We start from the raw sequence: 23,171 nt of genomic DNA, 5'->3' as shown, positions 1-23,171 counted from the left end.
GTTCCTGTCCCCAATGTATTTTTTTAAAAAAGTTCTATTCATAAACATTTTTATAAGAAGACAACTCTTTTTTTTTTTTTTTTTTGTAAAAGGAGAGAAAATGTCATGTATATTTGAAATGGCAGAGAGATTATTATTCTCTTTTAGATACATTGGTTCCTGTGATTGTTGCTATTTTATTTTTAAGAGTAATTGTTATCTTTACTTTCTGAATGATTTCAGACTCTTAGGTCTTAATTGAAAATCTAAGGTACTATATTTAGAAAAAAGTTCCTTATTAGTAACTAATTTTTTAGTATTAATGCTTATTTGTTCTTTAATAAAATAATCTCCCAGATGTTAGAGAAATCAGTGAAGGCTGTTGATGTCAAGCTATCCCTCATGGACCTTTAAGGGAACTTGGAAGCTGAGTATGATTCGGCTGGATGGAAGGTGAACAGTATTACTGTAAAGAAAATGGTGCTGTCTTCTTAACATCCTGAGCTAAGGTTGAGCTTGGTGTGTTGGAAAAGTAGAAAGTGGCTTGAGGGAAAATGGGGAGGAAACATCCTTGGTTGTTCATCAAAAGCTTAAAGAGAAAAGTTTAGATTAGCTAAGACTGAACCCAGTTATAGAAGATTTAGTACATGAGAATGAAGTTATAGGAAGCCAATCAAAGCTTTTAGAACAAAAGAGTGGTGGGAAGAGAAAATGAGCCATTCAGTTGACTGGGGAGGGAAACATTTAAGCCAGGGAGAGCAGTCAGAATGCCATCATAATGATTCCATGGGCAGTAGGTTATAGAACTAAGCAAAAAAGTGATATTGGTTAAAAACATCTTGAGAGAAGAATTTACTGGATAAAGTTCTTTGTCACCGCTAAAAGGATGTTCCCGATTTCAGGTGGATATGCCAGTACCACACATCTTAGGAAGCACTTAAGAGGTTTTTTTAGAGCCTTTCTCTTCATGTATTTCTTCATGCAAAATCAGACATCAGACTCTTTAAGAACTCTGTTCTCCCAACAGAGATCATTTGACTCTTCCCATTCAGACTGGAGACAGCTGAAATTGCATCTGTGTGTTAATTTACAAATGGTGCCTTCAGGGATTGCTTATTTTAACTATCACTAGGAGCACCATGCTTCCAAGGCTGCTTTGGAATTTGGGCTTCTAATTCTGTAAATATTAAACAATAACCACCATGTTATAGGTGACTGGTATCACAATGGATGTGAAAGATTGGAAACTTAGAAACATTTTTCTCTCTCATTTAAAAAAATAAAATTTAACTTAAGAATGGTTGCCATGGATATGGTCACATTGTCTAGTTTTTTTGGCACAGTTATGTGTGTATATTTTCTCTGACTTATATAGTGCATTCTGAAAAAGAAAGGCCTGTAGAGTCTCATGTCCATCTACCTATATTTATATATTTTTGAATGTGTGTATGTACGTAAAAAACAACTGTGCTTCAAATGCAAAATGCCTGTAACAAAGCATCACATTCTTCAAGCTGTTTTCTCCCCTTTGAGTATTTGAGTTTAGACAAATGCCTTTTCCCTGTTCCTTTTTTTTTTTTTTTTTTTTTTAAGCTGGCACATTCTTGTTCAATGAAAACAAGGGAGCAAGGGATTATTCTAGCCATTGAAATAGAAATGGTGTGTGAATCTGACAGCTGGAGCTTGGGTGTGAGATATTGCAATTTTTGCTGTAGGGAAAGGAGATAAAATGAGGGTTTGAATTTCATAGCATAAGGGGCTACCTAAATAGCAGCTGTTAGATATGAAATCCCTGCTGAAGATTAGAAAATGGTGGGGGTTAGGTCTTCCTAAGCCCAAAGAGTTGGAGGTGGGAGTGGAGGAGTCACGTTGTTTTATTTGAAGTGGATTTTTTTTTTTTTTCCTTTTCTAACTCATGGCAATTGCTTTCTGGGTATAGAACTGCACATTCATAAATTCTCTTCACTTGTCTAGATTAAAAAAAAATACCTGTAGCCTTAGAGTTTTCATTTTGAAGGAGATGAATAATATCCATAGATTATATGAGCGAGTGCATATTTTGGAATTGTTAAGATTTTTAATAACATTTCAGTGGGCTTGGTTTTGCATTTCAAGAGGGAATGTTGCAGTGAGTTTGATTTCCAGATGACAATAAAGTCATTCCTCTCTGAGTAGCACTTAGTTGATCACTTTTTAATGCAATTGTTATTCCCTTGTATTACAGATATTAGAATAATAGTATCCTATCTGTCCTACAAGATAGATACTTTCAGCACACCCATTTCCTCTCTCCTACCATCATACACCCTTCTGGTGCTCCACTCACAATGTATTCCATTCAGCTTCTCAAACACAAGTTGTTATGTTTCATTTCTGGGACTTCAGAGCCATACAAAAATGTAGAAAATGATTAAGCTCCTATTCCTACTACCTGTTTTTCTTCCAGAGGAACCATTGCAAACAGTTGCTTGTGTGATGTGGAATAATACATATTGTGGTGGACTCCCAAACATCTCTCTCAAATTATTAGTCTAAATCAGTGGTTCTCAAACCTTTTGGTAAGAGAAACCTCTTTAAAATTATTGAAAACTCTCAAAGAGCTTTTTTTATTTGATTATATCAATCAGTGTTTACCATAGTAAAAATTAAAACTGAAAATAATTTTATGTTTATATATTAATTCATTTAAAACTAATAGTAATATTACCATTACATATCAACATTAATAACATATATCATGGCAAGTAAATATTCTAAGGCAAAACATTTTGCCTCAATTTGTAATTCTTCATCTCAACTGGTAATTCTTCAAATTTCCTTCTCTTATTATAAATTATATGATTGTAATCCTTTTAGTTTGTTTGAGGCTTGTTTTATGGCCTGGCATATGGTTTATACTGGAGAATGTTCCATGCACACTTCAAAGAATATGTACTCTGTTGCCATTGGGTAAAATGTCTCTATTATGCTACAGGTATCTGTTAGGTCTAGCTGGTTTACAGTGTTGTTGGAGACTTATTTTTTATTTTCTCCCAAAGTTTATATTTATTATTAAAAGTAGGGTAATGAACCTTGTTAAACTGTCTATTTTTCCCCTCAGTATAGTCTGCTTTGCTTCATGTATTTTGGAGCTCTTTTGTTAGGTGCATATATTTTAAAAATTGTTCTGTCTCCCTGATGGATTGACCCTTTTATCATTATAAAATGCCCTTCTCTTTCTATAGTAACTTTTTTCTTGAAGTCTATTTCATCTGATATTAGTATAACTACTCCAGCTCTCTTTCGAGTACTATTTGCATGGTATACTGTTGTAAAACTTTTTACATTTGATATATTTTTGTCTTGAATCTAAAGCATATCTGTTGTAGACAGCCTGGAATTATCTTTCCTCAGGTGGCCTGTGATCTATTCCCTCAGGTCATTAGGACCTCTTGGCAAATGTCATTTCCTCATCCATGCCATATTTCTGGTGCCTGGAACAGTGACTAATACAACTCAGTGACTCAATATGTATTTGTTGAATAAATAAAATTTAATGTCATCTATCTAGAAAAAATAAATGTTGTGATTTAATGTTAAACAGAGTACAAAAAAATCTACTACTACAGTTTCAGAAATCACATGCAACTAATTATTAACAACCTACCACTTGTCAAGTTTTAGTGAGTTTTAAGGAAGCACTGACCTGAAAGCAATTTCCAGAATTGCAAAGTATAGACTTCCAACAAACTACTATTTTATAAAAGCAATGAGAACACTAGCACGAATTGTCAAAATCAACTTTTTTTCAGAACTCTGAAAGTTAACCCAAACCATGCAACAATCTAAGGATGATTCACTCAAGAAAAATGGCTGAATATTGGTAAGGGCAGATAACTTTATGATGTTTTAACTTGACTTATTCCAATCTCCCTCTCCCCAGGTCCACAGTAGCATCAAAAATCAAAGGAAAGGCCCTGCGTGGCCTGTTTAGAGCACAGCAAGAAAGCTTGCATTAAAGGAGTGAAGTAAGTAAGAGGAAGATACCAATGAGACTAGAGTTGATGCTAGAAGCCAATTTGTGTAAAATCTGTGGGTCCTGGTAAATTTAGATTCTATTCTAAGGGTGATGGGAAGCTATTAGAAGCTGTTGAGTAAGCAAGTACCATGATCTGACTCATGTGTTAATGGAATTACTGTAATCTGTGCTGCTTTTTGAGTGGTTCACAATCTTCAGCTTTATCATTTCCTCATCTTCTCCCCCCCCCCCCACCGCGCTGGAGAAAGTTTCTTTGGTATGTTAAGATGCTAAGAGCTGCCAGCTATTAATCTAACCTAAGTAGCTAGGAATCCTATATCCATATAATAGATGAAAGAGTTTTGGGTTAAGACTTTGCCGTGTTTTTGTTTTTCATATTCATTTACGAAATCCTCTTTAAAAAACATTTGTAAAGCAAGCCATAGTAAGACTATCTTACAGCACAGAAATAATTATTTACCAAATACATTTATTTATGAAGGAGAGGAAAGAGAATATTAATTTTCTCCCCTTTTGTGTTTCCATTTATAATAAAAGGAAAGAACCAATCCTGAAACATTTTATTGGCAATCAGAAAGTAAACTTCATGCCATGGCTTTTTTGCTATGACAGTAACAGTAACAGCAACAACAATTACCTATTTTTTTTGTTAAAATGCAAATGAAAAAAATCCTTTCTTTTTTAAAGGCTTCTATGCTAGAGCAAACACACTTGAAGAACTAGAGTAAACACGGCTATGAAGAACTTGGCAAACAAGCTCCCTAATATTAATTCTTAATGAGTTGTATCAAGTATTCCACCTACTTATTCCAATCTGGTATTATTTTATTAGCAGTTTTCTGACTGTTTCTAATTAATTTCTGGAAATATCCAACTTTTATCTAATCTATAACTATTATCTATTTTTAGTAAAGAGTTTTGGAGTGATGCCATTGCTATCTCTGGTAAGCCTATCTCTTGAGGTAGCCCTGGATGTCATATTTGAATATAATAATATTAGAGAGCACAGATTAATTTATTTTACATATTCAGAGCTAGGTTTTTGGGGAAAGTGTTATGCAAATTTATGTAAATTGGAATGCATGTTTATGTAAAACAACATGTGATTATGCATCCCTAAATTTACGAGAAAAATTCTGCTAGTCTTCTCTTAAAGTAGGGAAAATACAAATATACTCACAATCCCAGTTTGGACTAGAAATCTTGCTAGAATGGTTTGTCTGGCATGTGGAAAGGCTCTCGTGTGCCATGGCATTGGTTGAGGATTCTGTGTTTCCTTTGCTGAAACATGGTTTTCAGCTTGAATTTCAGATAATGTTGCCAATTTTATCTCTCCTTCTCTGCTTTCTTTTATTTCTGTGATGAAAGATCTTGATTTCCACTAAGTAATTCAAAATGGATTTGTGGGTTCTTACTCAATTTTATAAATAAACATACATTGGTTGAGGCCACTGCATTTGCCTTTTTGTAATGAACTGTCAAAAAGAGAATGGCATGTCCCCAGCTTTCTGACACACTTCCTGTGTTTTTTTTTTCTTTTTGAAATGCATAGAAATAAGATTGTTTCATCCTCTATGGCTAGGGCGACCACAGATGTATTTTGTCCAAACAAGTACTCTTTTGAAAGTGACTAGGATTATACCCGTTTTAAGGGTTAAACCAGGACAGTTCCAGCAAAATTGATATGTGATTGCACGAACTATGGTTAATCCTGTCTTTTTTTCCCCTTTGGCAAGTTTATGTGACTGGTCCGTTCCATGATTCATTCTTTTTTTTTTTTTTTTTTTAATCTCAAAACCTCACAATTTTTATCAATCAGATGTTCTCTAGAATTATCATACAGGAATGTTATCTTCATGTATCACGTTTTAACTGTTAGTTGTCAAATTCCTTTTCCTCAGTCATACTTTTATACTGTGGTTTGGCTTAAGATATTAAGAGACAGAAATTTTTTTATTTGGTTTTATGTTTCTGCTTCTTGTGGCAGCAGGAAGAGAGAGATGGAGAGAGAGAGAAATTAAGATATGTTTTCCCATCCTGAAGCAACCTCAGGCATCATTTCTTCTCCTCACAAATTCTGTCAGTTGCTTTCTTTTCTCATGTCTGCATATTGCCAATCTGAGAAAAATCTTACCTTCCAGGAAGGGCTTAAGGCTGTGATAAGCAAAAAGCACTGCATGTTGTAATAACTAAATGGTGAGCTATCTTACTTGCTGGAGATGATTCTGTTCTCCCAAGTCTGATGGCAGTCGAATGAGACATCTTGAAAAGAGAGGAGATCATGTGAAATTTATGAGGAGGTTCTTGGAAGGGGGCAGTGTCCTAGCAACCTGGGGGCTTAGGTGACAGAAAATTGAACACATTTCTAGTATCTTTTATTCAATGATCTTAAACTCTTTTCCACTGTTGATCAGGTATAATAGGATTACTTATTTATTTATTTATTTTTTAAATAAAGAGATCTCACATAGGAGAGAGAGCAGAGTTGAGGCAGTTCCTGTACCTTTGAGAGCACAGGACAGAGCAATGAAAAGAAAGCTAGATTGACAGTCAGGAGAGTGTGATTCTACACTTTACTGTATTTTTGGGACTTGTTTTTACTAATATTAAAAGGGGTGGGGGTGTGTGTGTGTGTGTGTGAGGTAATTTTCTACAAATGACCTACTCAAAGTTTGGAGGAGCAAATGAGACGTTAATCATTGAAATACATCAGGCATCATATCAATGTAAGTAACATTACTATAAAGCCAGGTATCTACATAGCAGGAATGAAATAGAAGTTAATGAAATTATTATTAAATGATCAAGTGAGAGTATTAATGTGAACTTCCAATTTCTTTACCCTATTCTAGCAGATAAACTTTTAAAAAATCCCTGATCTTCTGAAACATACTTAAAAAAGAGAGAGAGAGAAAGGCAAATTAATTAATCTCAGGACAAGCAACTTCCTCTCAGATAGTTAGTCATGATGTTCTGTTGTCTTATATCCTTTTTGGAATAAGGCAAAGTATGAATATATGAATATATAACAATTCATGGGTCTTGAAGAAAATTTAATGAATCAATGGTTATATCCGCATAGATCTAAAACAATGAATAAAAGCTGAACAAATATTTGGGAACATCCGGATTGCCTAAATTTTTTACGTATTACTCAGCACTGAAGTTTAAATTTCTAAAATGTTTATGATGGTCACGAGTTAAATGCAATATCTAAAATACAGTAGATGGTAACTAAATAACCATCACTTGATGTTTCAGGTGTTTTAGTTTGATTGTCCCTAATTTCTATGTGTATTTTTACTTACATTGTTCTATAATTGATTCTATTACTCATTGACATGAATTTTGTGTGTGTGTGTGTGTGTGTGTGTATGTGTGTGTCTAAAAAACCAACAACCCTAACTTTCTATTTCTTTAAATTTCTTTTTTTTTTTTTTTTGAGATGGGGTCTCACTATGTTGTTCAGGCTGGTCTCCAACTTTTGGGCCTAAGCGAGCCTCCTACTTCAGCTTCCGAAAGTGCTGGGATTATAGGTGTGAGCTACTGCACCCACCCACTCACATTCTATTTGTTGTGAACTTCAACTTTAATCTGTATTATCACATTTTGGAGAACTTACTAAGATATCCTTATCCTTGTTAAGAGAGCAAGGTGAACTTTATTCTAACCCTACTATTTATCCCTTCAATATAAGTAATACTACTATAAAGCCATGTATCTACATAGCAGGAATAACATAAAAGTTAATTGAATTTTTTAGTAAATGATCAAGTGAAAGTATTGATATGAAATTCCAATTTCTTTTCCAAGGATATTTTATAAAGAAAATGCATGATTAAAGGGCAATAGTTACATGGAAAACACATTACTGCTTCAGTAATGGCTAAGGAAGCATGTTACACACGCTGCTTACCGTAACTCTCCCTGTCCTCCCCTCCCCCTCCATCTGGTCTGAGGGCAAAGCTTCCTGGTAGATATACAGGAGTATAGGTTGGGTTTGGAATCCAAATGGAGACTCTTTCTTTCCCCAAATTTTGAAACTCTTATATTTGAGAACACCGGGAGAGAGAGAGAGACAGAGAGAGAAGAGAGAGACCTGTTATTGGGCCCTTTTAAGGGCATTTACTCACCAGCTGCATGATGGACAGGAGAGAAGAAAACAATTTTCTTACTCCTATGACTGCCAACCTATTTGTGGCTATGAGACAGACAACAGGAAGAGCATGGTTTATTGCCACTAGGCCACAATAGTCTTATGCACTAGTAAAATATAGCCCAATTAATACCTCTGGTGCCTACCAGTCAGAATATCAGGTCTTCCTTTTTGGAGAGGGTGCTACTGACAGATGTGGGCATTAAGACAGAAGATCTCTTGACTTCCATAGAGGAAAAGGAGTTGTTAGCTCTCTCTGCTTTACTTAGCATTTGTCTTGCAATAATTGTGGGTTTCAGGAATAATCTTGGTCTGTGATTTCTTGCTCTTCAAGGTAACTAAGAGTCTTTGAAAATTCTAATGTAATGTATAAGTAGTGTTAGATGTGGGCTCTTTCCAGTGTGATGAGCTTAAATTCTACATCCTACAAGCAAAGTAGTCAATAAAATCCATCCCTCTGTTTACAGTCTCAAAAGAAGATATGTCCAGGGAAGAGCAGCTGCTCTGTTTTCTCACTTCCCTTGGCTAATCACCGTCTCCCCACCAATCTCATTTGTATCTTCTTTTAGTACAAGGAACCAACTAAATTGTATAAATTGAGTCATTAAATATATTAGTCACTTAAGCCATTGCTAATTGTCAAACATATTGCAGGATTGTAGCAATACATCAGATCTTAATGATGAGCGTGCTTCTTTATATGCCTCCCTGGACTTTATCTCCTGAGCACATGTGTGCACACAAACACATACATGAAAGCTTCCATGCACACATATACATGTTCACATGGCAAAGAAAACGCTTTCTGTATAGGGCTGTCTTTCTTTTATGTAGAATGAATTGCATATGCCAGAGATACAGTCCTATCTCTGGCATTGTCCAAGCTCATAAAAATTTGCTATCTGCTTCCCAATAAACATAGCCAAGAAGAAAAGTTAGTAACTTACACTAAACTGGAAACCGAATAGAGATTGATACTGGATAACTATTCCAGGTTGTTCTCTATATTTTTATTGTTAACATATTACATAATTTAACATATCAGAAGTTTAAAACCAAGTAGAGTTATAATTTTGATTGAGCCATTGTTAAAGCTAACATTTGAGTACTTACTAGTTGTCAGTTCCTTGCTAAACATTTTGAAAGCCTTACTTCATTGAATTCTCACTCTAGCCCTCAGATGAAGCTCCTAGTACATCCCCATTTTGTATCTAAAAAGAGTAAAGAAGTTAAAGTCTTATTTGTGCATGGCAGAGGTACCTGTAAATTCAAAGCCTAGACTCTTAGCAATTTATTATTCTGTTTCCTTTTCATCATTTTTTGTCTCTTGTATTGCTTTTGTTGTGTACACTCATTACAGCTGATATAAATCTGGTTATTCCAGTGCATTGTTATCTATTTATGGATTGGACAGGTGATTGGATCTAAAAAGTGGCATTCATTTGTTTTACATGCCTATGAATATGTGTGTGTGTACAAATATATATATACACATACACACATACATTTATGTTCTTAATATACTCACACAATTTCTTAAGATTTGTTTTTAAGAGACAATGCAGAGTACTGAATGAAACAAACATTGCATTGTTAGATTCCAAGAAAGAACATAATGTTTAACAGTTGCTAGGCACAATGGGACAGTCTTATTCCCTCCCAGTTTATTAAAGTAATGCCATTTATTGTTTAACTCTGCCAACTATTTCAGATGGTTTTGAATACTGACTCGGTAAATGCTTTACTGAAACAGCCACTAAGTTCTCCCACTCCTGGGGCAACCAAATTTTTATCTCTCAAGATGAAATAAAAGTGATCTGAATGTTGCCCAAATCAGCATCTGAGAGGGAGGAGAAAGGTCACTCATGAATGGAATCATGTTCTGACTACTTTGCAAAAAAGGAAGCAAGTCAAATTGTAAGTCATGCACTGCTGATTTAACGTGTGGGAACAAGAAAGACAGGAAGACGCTTAGAATGCTGGAGAAAGTTATGTGCGTGCCAGTGTCATAAAATTCTCTTTGTAATCCAAGAAAAAAATGTTATACTGTTGGAAATGATCTGAATTTGGCTGCAATCATTTCCTATTCGTATAACTTAGACGGTTATCTGTGACTCTTTTGTGATGTGAAGGATTTTGTAGCAACAATTTTCCATTAGGAATTATAACTTAATCACCACCTGAACCAGTGCAATTAGCCTAACTCTTCAGTCTGGGACTCTTCAGCTTTCCAGGGAGGGAAGCTAGTGTGTGAGGGTGATCTGGGCTAGAAGGCAGAAGCAAGCACATTGCCAAGGTAGATGTCCTTGGAGCTTCCCCCTCCTATTTCTTTAGCAACAAAAGCAATACCTTGTCACTTCCCCCTTGATACTTGAGACATCATCTTTCTCTGCTTCGTTCCTCTTTTGCTGTCCAGTGCTAAACTAATTTTTAAATTGATTTCACAAATGCATGATGATAAAGGAAGATCAAAATCCCCACGTAGGTGAGAGCTTCTTAGTGTCCTTGGAAAAGGCCTTGGTATCAGAGAATTGTTGTCATAAAATAATGCTTGAAATAGACAAAGTACCTGTCATGAGAGTATAAATTTGGGTCCTCCTAAGGAATTGATGTGTGATACCCATAACCATGATGAGCACTCACTCTAATTCCACAGCCTCATCCCTTGCTTTGTGCCTATTAGTTCTGTGACTCTGAATAACCCGAGACTTTAAGCTCTTGATTTGTTCAAACCGTGACTTCTCTTGGCAGCTAAGTGTCTCACTCTAGCCATGACCCCTCACTCACTTACTCTAGAAACTAGTACTGTTAACCTGTTCTTAGCCTTCAACAGTTTGACCCCTATTCTATCCCTATTTTGGGTTTCTTAGTTATCTTTTAGTGCAGAAAGCGTCTGCCTGTGCTATCTCATCATACAGCTATGATACAGCATGAATATACTTCTAGAATCCCTAGAGAATAGTTTGTACCTTAATTTTTTTGATAGATTAAAATGGAAGGCTTTAAAAATGAGGAAGAATAACTGAGTGCTATTTTAAAATTAGGTAATACTGAAAGGATTTTGTTTCCTTTTTAAATTTTGTCAAGCAGCAACTGTTAAGCAGAAGGAAATGTGCTTTTGTTCATTGTTTATTCAGACATACCTTTATGATCATCTACTATATTTATGTTTCAAGCACTATGTTTAAATGCTATCTTTAATGTTTGCTTTAAATAAGAAATAATGTCATGACTTTCAATGTGATAAAACAAGAATTAAGAAAAGAAATAGTGTCTAAATTATGGGAACTTTCAAGAAAAGATGGTGAACAAGAAACAAATTAGGAGACTAGTTCAATATATTTTGGCACAACTATATTTCAGAATGTAATGTATTCTCATTACCCCCAAAGAGCAGGATTCCACAGGGATTAAGAGAAAGCAGCTTTGTCCCTTTCCTCTGGATAAAGATATTAGGTTGGTACAAAAGTAATTGAGGTTTTTTACCATTACTTTTAATGCCATTACTTTTAATGAAAAAAACCGCGGATACTTTTGCATCAACATAAAGTTTTTCCCATTCCTTGGATGAAGTCCAGGGGAGGTCCATGATTTTTCTGTTCATATTTTGATAATAAAAAGGCACATAATTACTTTTAGCTGCCATCTAATTTTAATAATTAAAATGACCATTTCCACATTGAAAACTCTGAACTACATGTAGAATTAAAGATATTTATTTTCCTCTGCTGCATCTAGAGACTTCTGGTGGGAACCAGGGGTGGACAGCCTTCTCCTTCCCTGGCATTCTCTTTCTCTTCTCCACCTATCTCCTTAGCCAAGACTTCTTAAATCCTCTTAATAAAGCTGGAAAAGGAGAAGTGAGAGGCAGGGAAGTTGTCACTTTACAAACATTTTTATAACTTGGCATTGGCATACTTTGGTATCTAGATAGGTGGGTATCTAGAATAGTCCCTTCCTGGAAACTGTTGGTGTTCTCTGGATGTTCATTACGGGGTTGTTTAGGTGGTGTAGGTCTCCAACATGGCACAGCACTCTCCCACTAGCTCCTACCCCGATGGTACATCCCACAGCCGCTTATTGCTGAGATGCCTTCAAGGTATCTCCATCCCACTTTCCTCTAGTAGGATCCACTTGGGCCTCGAGAGACTTCTTGTGCTCTTGCCATACTAAACAGAGGAGTAGTTCCTTCTGTCATCCTTATTTTCTCCTGTCACAGACTTGCATTTAGTCTTCTCAATGCTTGGTGAATTTCAAGCACCAGTCCCTGTGTGCTCTCACATCTCAGAAAATACGTATCAATTACTACCAGGTCCTTTTAAAGCCTTTTCACATCTTGAGATAGAAGGGAAATACTTCAGCTTGGCACGGTGGCTTGTGCTCGTAATCCCAGCACTTGGGGAGAGGGAGGCAGGAGGATCACCTCAGGTCAGGAGTTAGAGACCAGCCTGGCCAACATAGTGAAACCCCGTCTCTACTAAAAATACAAAAAATTAGCCAGGAGTGGTGGTGCGTGCCTGTAATCCCAGCTATTCAGGAGGCTCAGGCAGAAGAATCGCTTGAACCTGGGAGATGGAGGCTGCAGTAAGCCCAGATTATGCCACTGCACTTCAGCCTCGGCAATGGAGCAGACTCCTTCTCAAAAAGAAAAGAAAAAGAAGGGAAATACTTCTTTTTCTTTTCCCTAACAGGGTAGTAATCTGAACTCAGCAACTGTTTTCAGTGAAATATTCTCTTCTGGTCCCTTTATTTTTGACGTCCTTGTATAAAGTGCAATTTTTTACACCCCTGTATAAAGTGCATACTTATCTCTGAGTGTAGAGTTTACAGATAATTTTTATTTTTACTCCCTGTGCTTTTTTATATTTTCCAAGTTTTCTGGAATGAAATTTCTATTTTTAAATATTCTGAAAGATTGATTAACATGGGTGCTACATATTTTCAGCACTCACCTGCACAAAGGCAGAAAATAGTAGTTTCTTGCTACATGACATGTAATAACATTACCTGTTTATCCAACACAATTATATGAGTTTTGCAGTGCTGTTGTTTTGAAAGTTGTAATGTGATCTCAACTTGGCATTTTATTTGATCAATGACATTGTAGAGAAGTGCTAGTATTAGTAGTGAGAAACAGAATGAAATTTCTCCTTCATCCATTTTATGACAGAGTGAAAAGCCTTCTAGTAGAAATTTTTGCAAGAAACTGCTGTCAGCAAAGGTTAATTTGGCTTCCCTAATTCTGGTTTCCTTTGGTGGAGGGAGGGAGGAATCTCATGAGTTCTGAGGATAATGTTTATGAGGCATAATATTGTGAATACTGGAATTAAAATGTATGTAAATATCCTGGGAAACATAGCAAGACCCCATCACTACAAAATATTTGACAAATTAGCTGGGCATGGTGGTACACTGTGCCTGTAGTCCTCACTACGCAGGAGGCTGAAATGAAGATCGCGTGAGTTTGGGAGGATCACTTGTGCTCAGAAGGTTGAGGCTGCAGTTGAGTCATGATTGCACCACTGCACTCCAGCCTGAGCAACAGGGCAAGACCTTGTCCCAAACAAAGTTATGTTTAAAACATCAAGAAGGAATTCAAGTGATAATTAAAATAACTGTGGTGTACAATTGTCTGTGGTGTACAATTTCAGAGTGGAGATGGGGTGTGCAAAGATGAGTAACTGATTGCCCAATTGCCCTCAGTCTCTTTCCCTTTTAGAGGCCTGTGTTATCTTAAGAGTATTATAGCTGACAGCTAGGATGAAAACAGGGCATCATTTCCAAATGATTTCACAATCACCCATGTAACCAGAATTCTTTATAAAGAAAAAAAAGAGAGCTTATGTCGGCAAATTCAAATGGAACACAAGGAGAAATTTGAAAATAAATTATTTACCTTAGAGAGGGTACCTAAAAGAACAATATGAAGAAGTATGCAGTGATTTTCCTGTGAACTTGTGTACACAGATCTAAGGTTATCCAAACAAAAATAATTTAATTTCAGTTAACAGTACAAACTTAAATGTAATATGTGGTTTATGTTAGTAAGTTACTAAGCTATGCAAAACTTACCATGGTTGATATTGGAATTTGAACATACCAAGTATAATACCACTAAATTCTTTACTCTTAACCCTTTTTGCTTATGTAGTCAACCAGCTGTTCTCAAACTATGGACCTAGGGCCAGCAGCATCATTACCTGGGAACTTGTTAGAATTGTAAATTATGGGGACCCACCCCAGACCTACTGAATTAAAATCTCTAGGAACAGGACCCAGCAATCTGTGGTTTAATAAGCTTTCCAGGTGATTCTGATGCACACTAAACTTGAGAACCATTGAACTAGAAGAAACAATTTAAAGTTCCTACAGTAATTCAGTCTGATCTGGTTAAAAGGCTATGCCTGACGATTAGTGAATTGTGTTTTAATTGTATTTTGGTGAATTAACTCAGGAAGTAAATATTCTTGCCATAGAGATAAAAGAATTTTATGACAGATAAAAACAAATATGGCATCAAAACAGGGATTAGTAGATTCTTACATTATTAAATCCAGAGTTCTAAGAAAATGCCTGAACTACAACTCTCTCCAGTATCCATCCATCTATCATAATGGACACTGGCATCCACTTCAAAGAGAAACTTTTGTGAGGGATTTCTTTGATGGAGATAGGTATATTTTAATTACATTAAGCCATTTTTGGATGAGAATATGTTTTAGTAAATGAGTTGATACACTGAGCTGGTGATCACAATGTGAGAACAGGACATCGTTATAGGTAACTATTAAGAGGAGCAGAAGGAAAAGTCTAGAGCTTGTCTCCTGCAGGTCCTCTTTCTATTCCTAGAAAGAGGCATCAATCTGGCCCATGAATGGCTTAGTCCTGAGGCATAGAGAGACACAAAGAGAAAGAGACTATTCCATAATACATGATCCTTACCTTATAATGTGTCTCACAACATAAGTTCAATGCATAGCATTAAACATCAGGAAAGGGGAAAAAGGGGACCTGAAATGACATCAAATAGAAAATGTAAAAGAAAACAAAGTTCATTATGTAAAGTGTGAAATATTCTAGTTGTTCTGTAGCAGTACAGAAATCATGGAGAAATACCACCAGAGCAGGCCATATTTCTCTACCATAATTTTTTTTTAACCTGCCCCATGACTTCTGGTGTTCTGATGTTCAAAATTGTGTCTATGCGAAATGTGTAGCTCCTGATGGAGGCATGTAGCACATTACCTACAGCTGAGATGTATGCTGAGCTTCTTGAGAGGATGGAGGTGCTTGAGGTCTCTGGGCAGGATCAAGGTTATCTCTGGGTCTTTGGCCCCTTCTGGGAGATATATGTTTCCAGACCGATCTGTTGAGCTCTTTCCACCTTCCTATGGCCCTTAGTGGGGCTATTTGGCAGGGTAGAATAGTGCAAAATGGTTTGATGGTTCAAATTGGAATGGGTTTCTTAGTGGCTTCCCCAGTTCTCCAGTGATACTATATTAGTTCATCCTCACACTGCTAATAAAGACATACCTGAGACTGGGTAATTTATAAAGGAAAGAAGTTTAACTGACTCACAGTACCAAATGGCTGGAGAGGCCTCAGGAAACTTACAATCATGGCAGAAGGGGAAGTAAACACTTCCTTCTTCACATGGCAGCAGGAGAGAGAAAAATAAGTGCTTAGCGAGGGGGAAGCCCCTTATAAAGCCATCAGATCTCATGAGAACTAACTCACTCTAATGAGAATAGGATGGGGGAAAACACCCCCATGATTCAATTATCTCCACCCGGTCCCTCCCATGACACATGGGGATTATGGGAACTATAATTCGAGATGAGATTTGGGTGGGGACACAGCCAAGCCATATCAGATACCAATGGTGAAGGAGCACACATAGGACAAAAAATACTGAGAATTTTGAAGGATTCTCAGTGGTTAGGGGTGTGCTTGGGAAAAATAGTTTTTGTCTGCAGGACTGTGCCACCGTTGTCAGACCTTCTCCAGTTGATTTTTGCAATTGTAGAAGTTCTTGGCCTGCAGAGGACACCATATTGTTGGCAGTGAAAAGGAAACAACAAGAATACTGCATACAAGATGATTTGGAGCATGCAGGAACACTATAAAGTTTATTTGCAAGCAGTAGGTTCAGGGTAAGATGTCAGAAGCAGCATTGGAGGGTTTAATGAGGACTGATACCTGTTAGTCCATAGGAAAATGACAGAAGCTTGGCAAGAAAATAATAATTTTTTAAAATGTAGAGTGAGCCAAATTCAGGAATTTGTCCCCATATAACTTGGTGAATTTTGCCACCTGTACAAGTAGTGGATTTTCCTCAATATGTTCTAAAATTGCTGCTTGGCACAGTTATTCTGTGGAGCCAAGGGGGAAAAAAAACAACAGAAAACAAAAAACAAAACTCTTTTCTTATTATTATTTTTGCTTTCTCACATAGAATCAACTTGTGGATTGCATAAACCGCAGGATATAATTCCACTATTTCAGCCAGAAACTTTCCCATCTGACCAAAGACAATTGCAAATATGCTAAACTTGCTTTAATGAAAAGTCATTCTTTACATAGCTTACATCTACATAAGATGACAAGTCACTCAACAGATAAAGGATTCTTTGTCTGAATCAAACAATAAGCCAGCTTTTCCACAAAAAAAAGAAAAAAAAAAGAAAAAAAATGCCATTCTATTCTGAACTGAATGCACTTTCAACTAATGCTGTATTCAGTACCAAAACCAAAGGAGGCCCATCTGCTAGGAAGGCCAAAAGCCCATTGTGTGGCACATCAGTCCAGTCTGTTATGGAAATGGTCACTCTAAAACTGTTTACAATTTAAAACTGCACACTGAGAATTATGCTAACCTCTATTGACTGACTTCTGTTAAATGTGCTATTAAGAATCCAGTTTAGAGTCGCAAGACCCAAGCATGGCGGCCACCGGGTGCCTGCGCTGGAGCCTGAACCGAGCCGGAGTCTGGCTGCTCCCACCGCCCACACGGTGCCCACGCCGGGCGCTGCACAAGCAGAAAGATGGCACTGAGTTCAAGAGCATCTACAGCCTGGACAAGCTCTACCCCGAATCTCAGGGCTCGGACACCGCTTGGAGGGTCCCGGATGGTGCAAAGCAAGCCGACAGTGACATCCCTCTAAATCGCTTGACAATATCTTATTGTCGGAGTAGTGGTCCTGGGGGGCAGAATGTGAACAAAGTGACTTCCAAGGCGGAAGTCAGGTTCCATTTGGCAACTGCCGACTGGATCGCAGAGCCTGTGCGGCAGAAGATAGCCATCATGCATAAAAACAAGATCAACAGGTTAGGAGAGTTGATCCTCACCTCTGAGAGCAGCCGCTATCAGTTCCGGAATCTGGCAGACTGCCTGCAGAAAATTCGAGACATGTGATCGCTGAGGCCAGCGAGACACCCAAGGAGCCAACAAAAGAAGATGTTAAACTTCAGAGAATCAGGATAGAAAACATGAATCGAGAAAGGCTGAGACAAAAGAGAATTCATTCTGCTGTAAAGACAAGCAGGAGAGTTGACATGGACTGAAATCACCCTCTGCAGCTGGGAGGGCTCGTCTGGGTGTCAGGGCAGCTGCAGCTGAGAGGCCTTTCACACCATAAGGAGATTTCCTTTTTTCTTTTTGGCTGTTAATGCTTGTCTATAACATTGGAGCCATCACAAGAACGTTCATTTGGAATGAAGGTTACAGGCACTGGTTGCAAAAGTCTTTATAGGCAGTCACCATATTGTCAAACCTTAATAATGCATCTAATGTGTTAGCCACAATAAAATTCAAAACTAAAAAAAAAAAAAAAAAAAAGAATCCAGTTTACCCTGGCTTTCTCTAAAATGTGCTCAGACCAGTCAGATAGGTACATTATGATGGTCAATTGTCATAGAGTAGAAGTCAGTAGTACCTCATTAGCTCAAACACACCAAGCATTTGTTTCCAGTTTTAACAGGGGCTCCCTTGCCCCAGGATTATGGGAGCACTGATGGAATATAGCCTTATGTGATGATGATTTGAGGTCCAGGGATAAATGCTGATTGAACAAGGCTGAAAGGCCATAAAGGGTGAACTATGACATCACTCTGCAAATCTCACTGTGCATCTTCTGCTTAGAGTGAATATTTACAGATGTTATAACCTGAGTGTCAAGTCAAAATGAGATGATGAATTAGGTCAATTACTACATGGTAGACATGCCAGTCATGCTAATGCTTAGTAAATATAGTACACTTTTAATTATGATTATCAACACTCACGTTTATTTTCTTTTGTCATTTAAATTATCAAGATTGTTAATACATTTATCCATTCACCGGTAAACTACAATTTAATTTTCTTTCTTTATAAATGTTTCTTTAACTTATTATTGAAAAATAATCTAAAATCACCTTTGATATTTTCCTGTCCTTTCTCTAACCTTGTCTTTTAAATGATTACAGCAATAAAATGAAATTGCACCTTTTAATATTGTTCATCAGGCTAATTTACTTGAAAAAAAAGTGACACACACACACACACAAATATTCTTTCAGTGTATAGGCCTACATAATCCACAATAGGTTATGGTAACTTAGCATTTTCTGTGAATTCAAATTTTCAGTCGAACTACTGAATTCAACCTGAAGTGAAAATCAGATCCATCTTCCTAGTGAGTAGCTAAAACCACTGCTAAAACTCTTGTCCCAGTTTTCTTGCTTTTTATCCAAACCAAAATTGGAAAAATGTTGATCATAACCTTGGGCTAACCTTCCTGTACTGGAGTACTTAGAGGAAATTGTAATTTACTTTGCATTTTCTAAAATACCCTATTTTGCAAATATTTTGCCTTTTTGACTTCTTTATTAGGTGTCATACTAATTTGAGAGTTAACAAGGATCTTACAAAAAGTACTAATTTTAAAATACACAACTTTGGTTGGAATTTCAACACTCACTCTTATTAGCTTTGTCACATTAGCTGTGTCACATTAGCTTACTTTTGGAAAAATAACAGTGTTGTTCCAATGTGAAAATACCTTGCACTTAATAAAGAACAATACAATTAGTGGTTACCGAGCACTCAATATTTGGCAAAGCCTGGAGCAAGGCCAGCAAATAAGCCTAATGGGAAGTCCTATAGCCATGCAAATATGGAGGCTGAACTCTGTCATGGCAACACACTAGGTGGCTTAGCCTTCTGCAAGAACACTAATCGGTGAAGTCCTAACTAAGAAAAAAGGAGAAAGAAAATCTCTGGAAGAAAAAAAAGTACTTTATGAATTTCTTTTTTTTTTTTTTCTTTTTTTTCTTTTTTCTTTTTTTTTGAGGCAGAGCCTTGCTCTTTTGACCAGGCTGGAGAGTAGTGGCATGATCTCAACTTACTGCAACCTCTGCCTCCTGGGTTCAAGTGATTCTCCTGTCTCAGCCTCCCGAATAGCTGGGATTACAGCACACATCACCATGCCCGGTTATTTTTTTGCATTTTTAGTAGAGACAGGATTTCACTATGCTGGCCAGGCTGGTGTCGAACTCCTGACCTCAGGTGATCCGCCTGCCTTGACCTCCCAAAGTGCTGGGATTACAGGTGTGAGTCACTGCGCCTGGCCTATATATTTAACTTTTACACGGATTATCAGATAATTCCAGGCTGGGCATGGTGGCTCACGCCTGTAATTCCAGCACTTTGGGAGGCCAAGGTGGGTGTATCATGAGGTCAGGAGTTCGAGACCAGCCTGGCCAGCATGGTGAAACCCCGTCTGCACTAAAAATACAAAAAAATTATCTGGGCATGGTGGCGCACGGCTGTAATCCCAGCTACTCGGGAGGCTGAGGCAGGAGAATTACTCAAACCCAGAAGGCGGAGATTGCAGTGAGCTGAGATCACGCCACTGCACTCCAGCCTGGGTGACAGAATGAGACTCCATCTCAAATAATAATAATAATAATAATAATAATAATAATAATAATAATTCCTGATTTTGGTGTTAAAGCATAGCAGGGTAAAATCTGATTAGGTTAGGAAAACAAATATACCAGGTTTTAATTTATTGTCTCTGTGTCCCAAATCTATCCTCCTTTGCCTGCTATGTGATAATGGAAGTAGACTTTATAAATATTTCTCTTTTGCCAGCGAGAATGATAGTCTTGTGAGAAAAGGCCGGGGGGACACTGGAGGAGAAAGGGGTGTTTTTCTTCTTAGTTCTATTGTTCCTTCAGGTCAGCTTCCTGCAGCATGCAACTCTATCCATCATTTGGCTCCTACAGAGTGTAGTTTCTCTAGTGCTACGGTCCTGCCCACCAGTTTCTCTGGGTTCTCCAGCATATATGCCCTGAAAAGCACTGCTTCTACAGATTGTGGTTCCTGCAACAGGAACCAGTGGCCAGCAGCTTTCCCCAGTACCTCTTTCAGTGCCTTCATGACAGAATATTGCTGGTGAGGTACCTCCCTTTGAATGACCTCTCTTGGAATTTCTTATGTGACTTTCATAGAAAGTTCTGAGGGGCAGTACCTTCCCGAGGATAGATTCCCCTGCAGAGGAAAATCTGCAGAGGGCAGATTTTCAGGAAGTTGCACCAGCAGGGCTCCTCAGCCATTTATCCACCTTCAGGAGAGTTCTAGCTGTGCCCTTTCCAAGGAGGTCTCAATCTTAGTCTGGTTGGGCAGAAGTGGCATGGTTGACTCTTCCTTGGGTACTCTATCTCAGCTGTAGTGTAGTGGCCAAGTCCTCTTCCTACTATTCCTCCAATGCTTATACTTCTCTTTAACTCTTCCTAGCCAATTTTTTGTTACTCTAATCTTCTGTTAATAATTCTTGATATTTAATTTTCCCTATTCAAAATACTGTGTGATTTCTAGATACTAATTGGACATGGACTGATATGATCAAATTTCTACTTTTCCTTATCTTTTATTGAAACCATTGCTGAACATCAGTGGGCCTCCTGAAATCTTAAGAGGATAGTGAAATATGAGTAAGAATTCCATCAAATTTTAAGTATTTGTTTACTTATTGATAATTAAAAGGATTGAGAATTAATTTGGGTATCCTTTCAGAAAAGTCATCCAAATCTTAAAAGGTAATGTAACCATTAACGTTGTTATTTTCCAGAGCTTTTATATTGCTGTACAGACCCTCTTTGAATATGATTAATGCCATTAAATAAGTGAATCTGTTATTATTTTACGGGTCAAAGTTTATATACAACCTTAAATCACCATTAAAATTGAAAAATGGACCGGGTGCAGTGGCTCACACCTGTAATTCTAGCGCTTTGGGAGGCCGAGACAGGTGGATCACGAGGCCAGGAGATCAAGACCATCCTGGTTAACACGGTGAAACCCTGTCTCTACTAAAAATACAAAAAATTAGCCAGGCATGGTGGCGGGCACCTGTAGTCCCAGCTACTCGGGAGGCTGAGGCAGGAAAACGGCGTGAACGAACCCAGGAGGCAGATTTTATTTTTCAGAAATCCATGTTTAATCCACATTTTTAACAAAGTAATTTTAGTTTATCATTGCATAGATCTATAAATATTCTGGTTATATTTAATCACTTTTTTAAACTTTTTTTTGGTTTTTTTTTTTTGAGATAGGGTTTTGCTATGTCACCCAGGCTGGCCTTGAACTCTTAGGCTAAAGTGATCCTTCTGCCTCAACCTCCCAAGAAGTTGTGATTGTAGGCATGAAACTGTTTGCTTCAGTCTCCCGAGTAGCTGGGACTACAGGCGCCCGCCACCATGCCCGGCTAATTTTTATTTTTTGTATTTTTAGTAGAGATGGGGTTTCACCGTGTTAGCCAGGATGGTCTCGATCTCCTGACCTCGTGATCCGCCCACCTCGGCCTCCCAAAGTGCTGGGATTACAGGCGTGAGCCACTGCACCTGGCCAAGATTTGTCTTCTAATTCATCTTTGCTATTTGTGTATTTACTATTTACTTTTTGGTTAGGGGCAATCTCTTTGACTTAATTATATTTCAGTTTGTCTCCCTTTGAAATATGAGTAACAGTTTGCCAAATTGAAAGCATATGGTGATCTTATAAACAATATTTGAGAGTGAATATAAAAAATCTTTAAATGACAATGAAAAGAAATATTGATCTGAGATGATATAAACAGTAACACAATCCTTGTTGGAGTTCAATAATCTCCAACTTAATAATTGATGAATACAATGAAGTTACTGAACTAGTAGAAGTTTTGACAATTTGACTTTTTTCAATATAGGTTTAGTATTTGCATTTACTTTAATTCTTTCATCATTAAAGATAAGCAAATATAGTATACATAGTGTGTACTAGACATTTGTTAAGACATTATTTTTTCTCACCCGCTATCTTCCATAGCATTTTATTCTATAAACAACTATCTTGATCTTGTGCAATAAATAAGATATTCTAAAATAAATGTTTGGTCTTTTAAAATAGCTGTCATGTGTTATTATCTTGTGATATAAAAAATAGAAAGGAAATGGTAGAACTACATTTTCTGCTTAAACCACTAAATAGAATTTCTGTTACAGCACAAATGAAAATACCAGCTAAAGCAATATAAAACTTAGGTCTCTGGCTATCTTATCTCTACTATCTTCCTATAAAAGATTTTTCATTAACATAAAAGTGAGAGACAAATGTGAATATCCCTACAGTTTTTGAGGGGGAAAAGCCCTTGGCCATTAACACAGTAAGACAATGAGGCTTTCCTCTCACTGCTACAGTCTTCCTAAGTTTTTGGGTAACATATCACACAGAAATACTTTGTCCAAGCTTTTGGAAAGTTTGGGCTTTATTATTTTTCTGCCCCATTTTCTCTCTCTCTCTTTCTCTCTCTCTCTGTCTGTTTTTTAAGATTCCAATGACCTTTATGTCAAGCCCTTGAAGTTGTCCCATAGGTTCTTGGGTTCTGTTCATTAAAATCATTTTTTGTTGTTGTTCTTCAGGTCAGTTATCTACTAATGTGCATTCAAGTTAACTCTTCATTATTTCCAATATAAACTTAAGTCTGTTTACTGCAT

At 37.2% G+C, this 23,171-nt stretch overlaps 1 protein-coding gene across 1 annotated transcript; it reads left to right on the top strand.

Annotated features, from left to right (window-relative positions):
- Positions 1–17,084: 17,084 nt before the first annotated feature.
- On the top strand, positions 17,085–17,991 carry LOC706710 (large ribosomal subunit protein mL62). Its single transcript, XM_028831386.2, is given in 2 exon segments — positions 17,085–17,565; positions 17,568–17,991. Coding segments are annotated over 2 exon segments (621 nt in total). The 5' UTR covers positions 17,085–17,094; the 3' UTR covers positions 17,718–17,991.
- Positions 17,992–23,171: the final 5,180 nt, after the last annotated feature.

Source organism: Macaca mulatta, chromosome 12 (genome assembly GCF_049350105.2).
Source record: "Macaca mulatta isolate MMU2019108-1 chromosome 12, T2T-MMU8v2.0, whole genome shotgun sequence".
NCBI classification, from domain to species: domain Eukaryota; kingdom Metazoa; phylum Chordata; class Mammalia; order Primates; family Cercopithecidae; genus Macaca; species Macaca mulatta.
The sequence above is the reverse complement of the archived record's forward strand: the minus strand, read 5'-3'. Positions and strand labels throughout refer to the sequence as shown.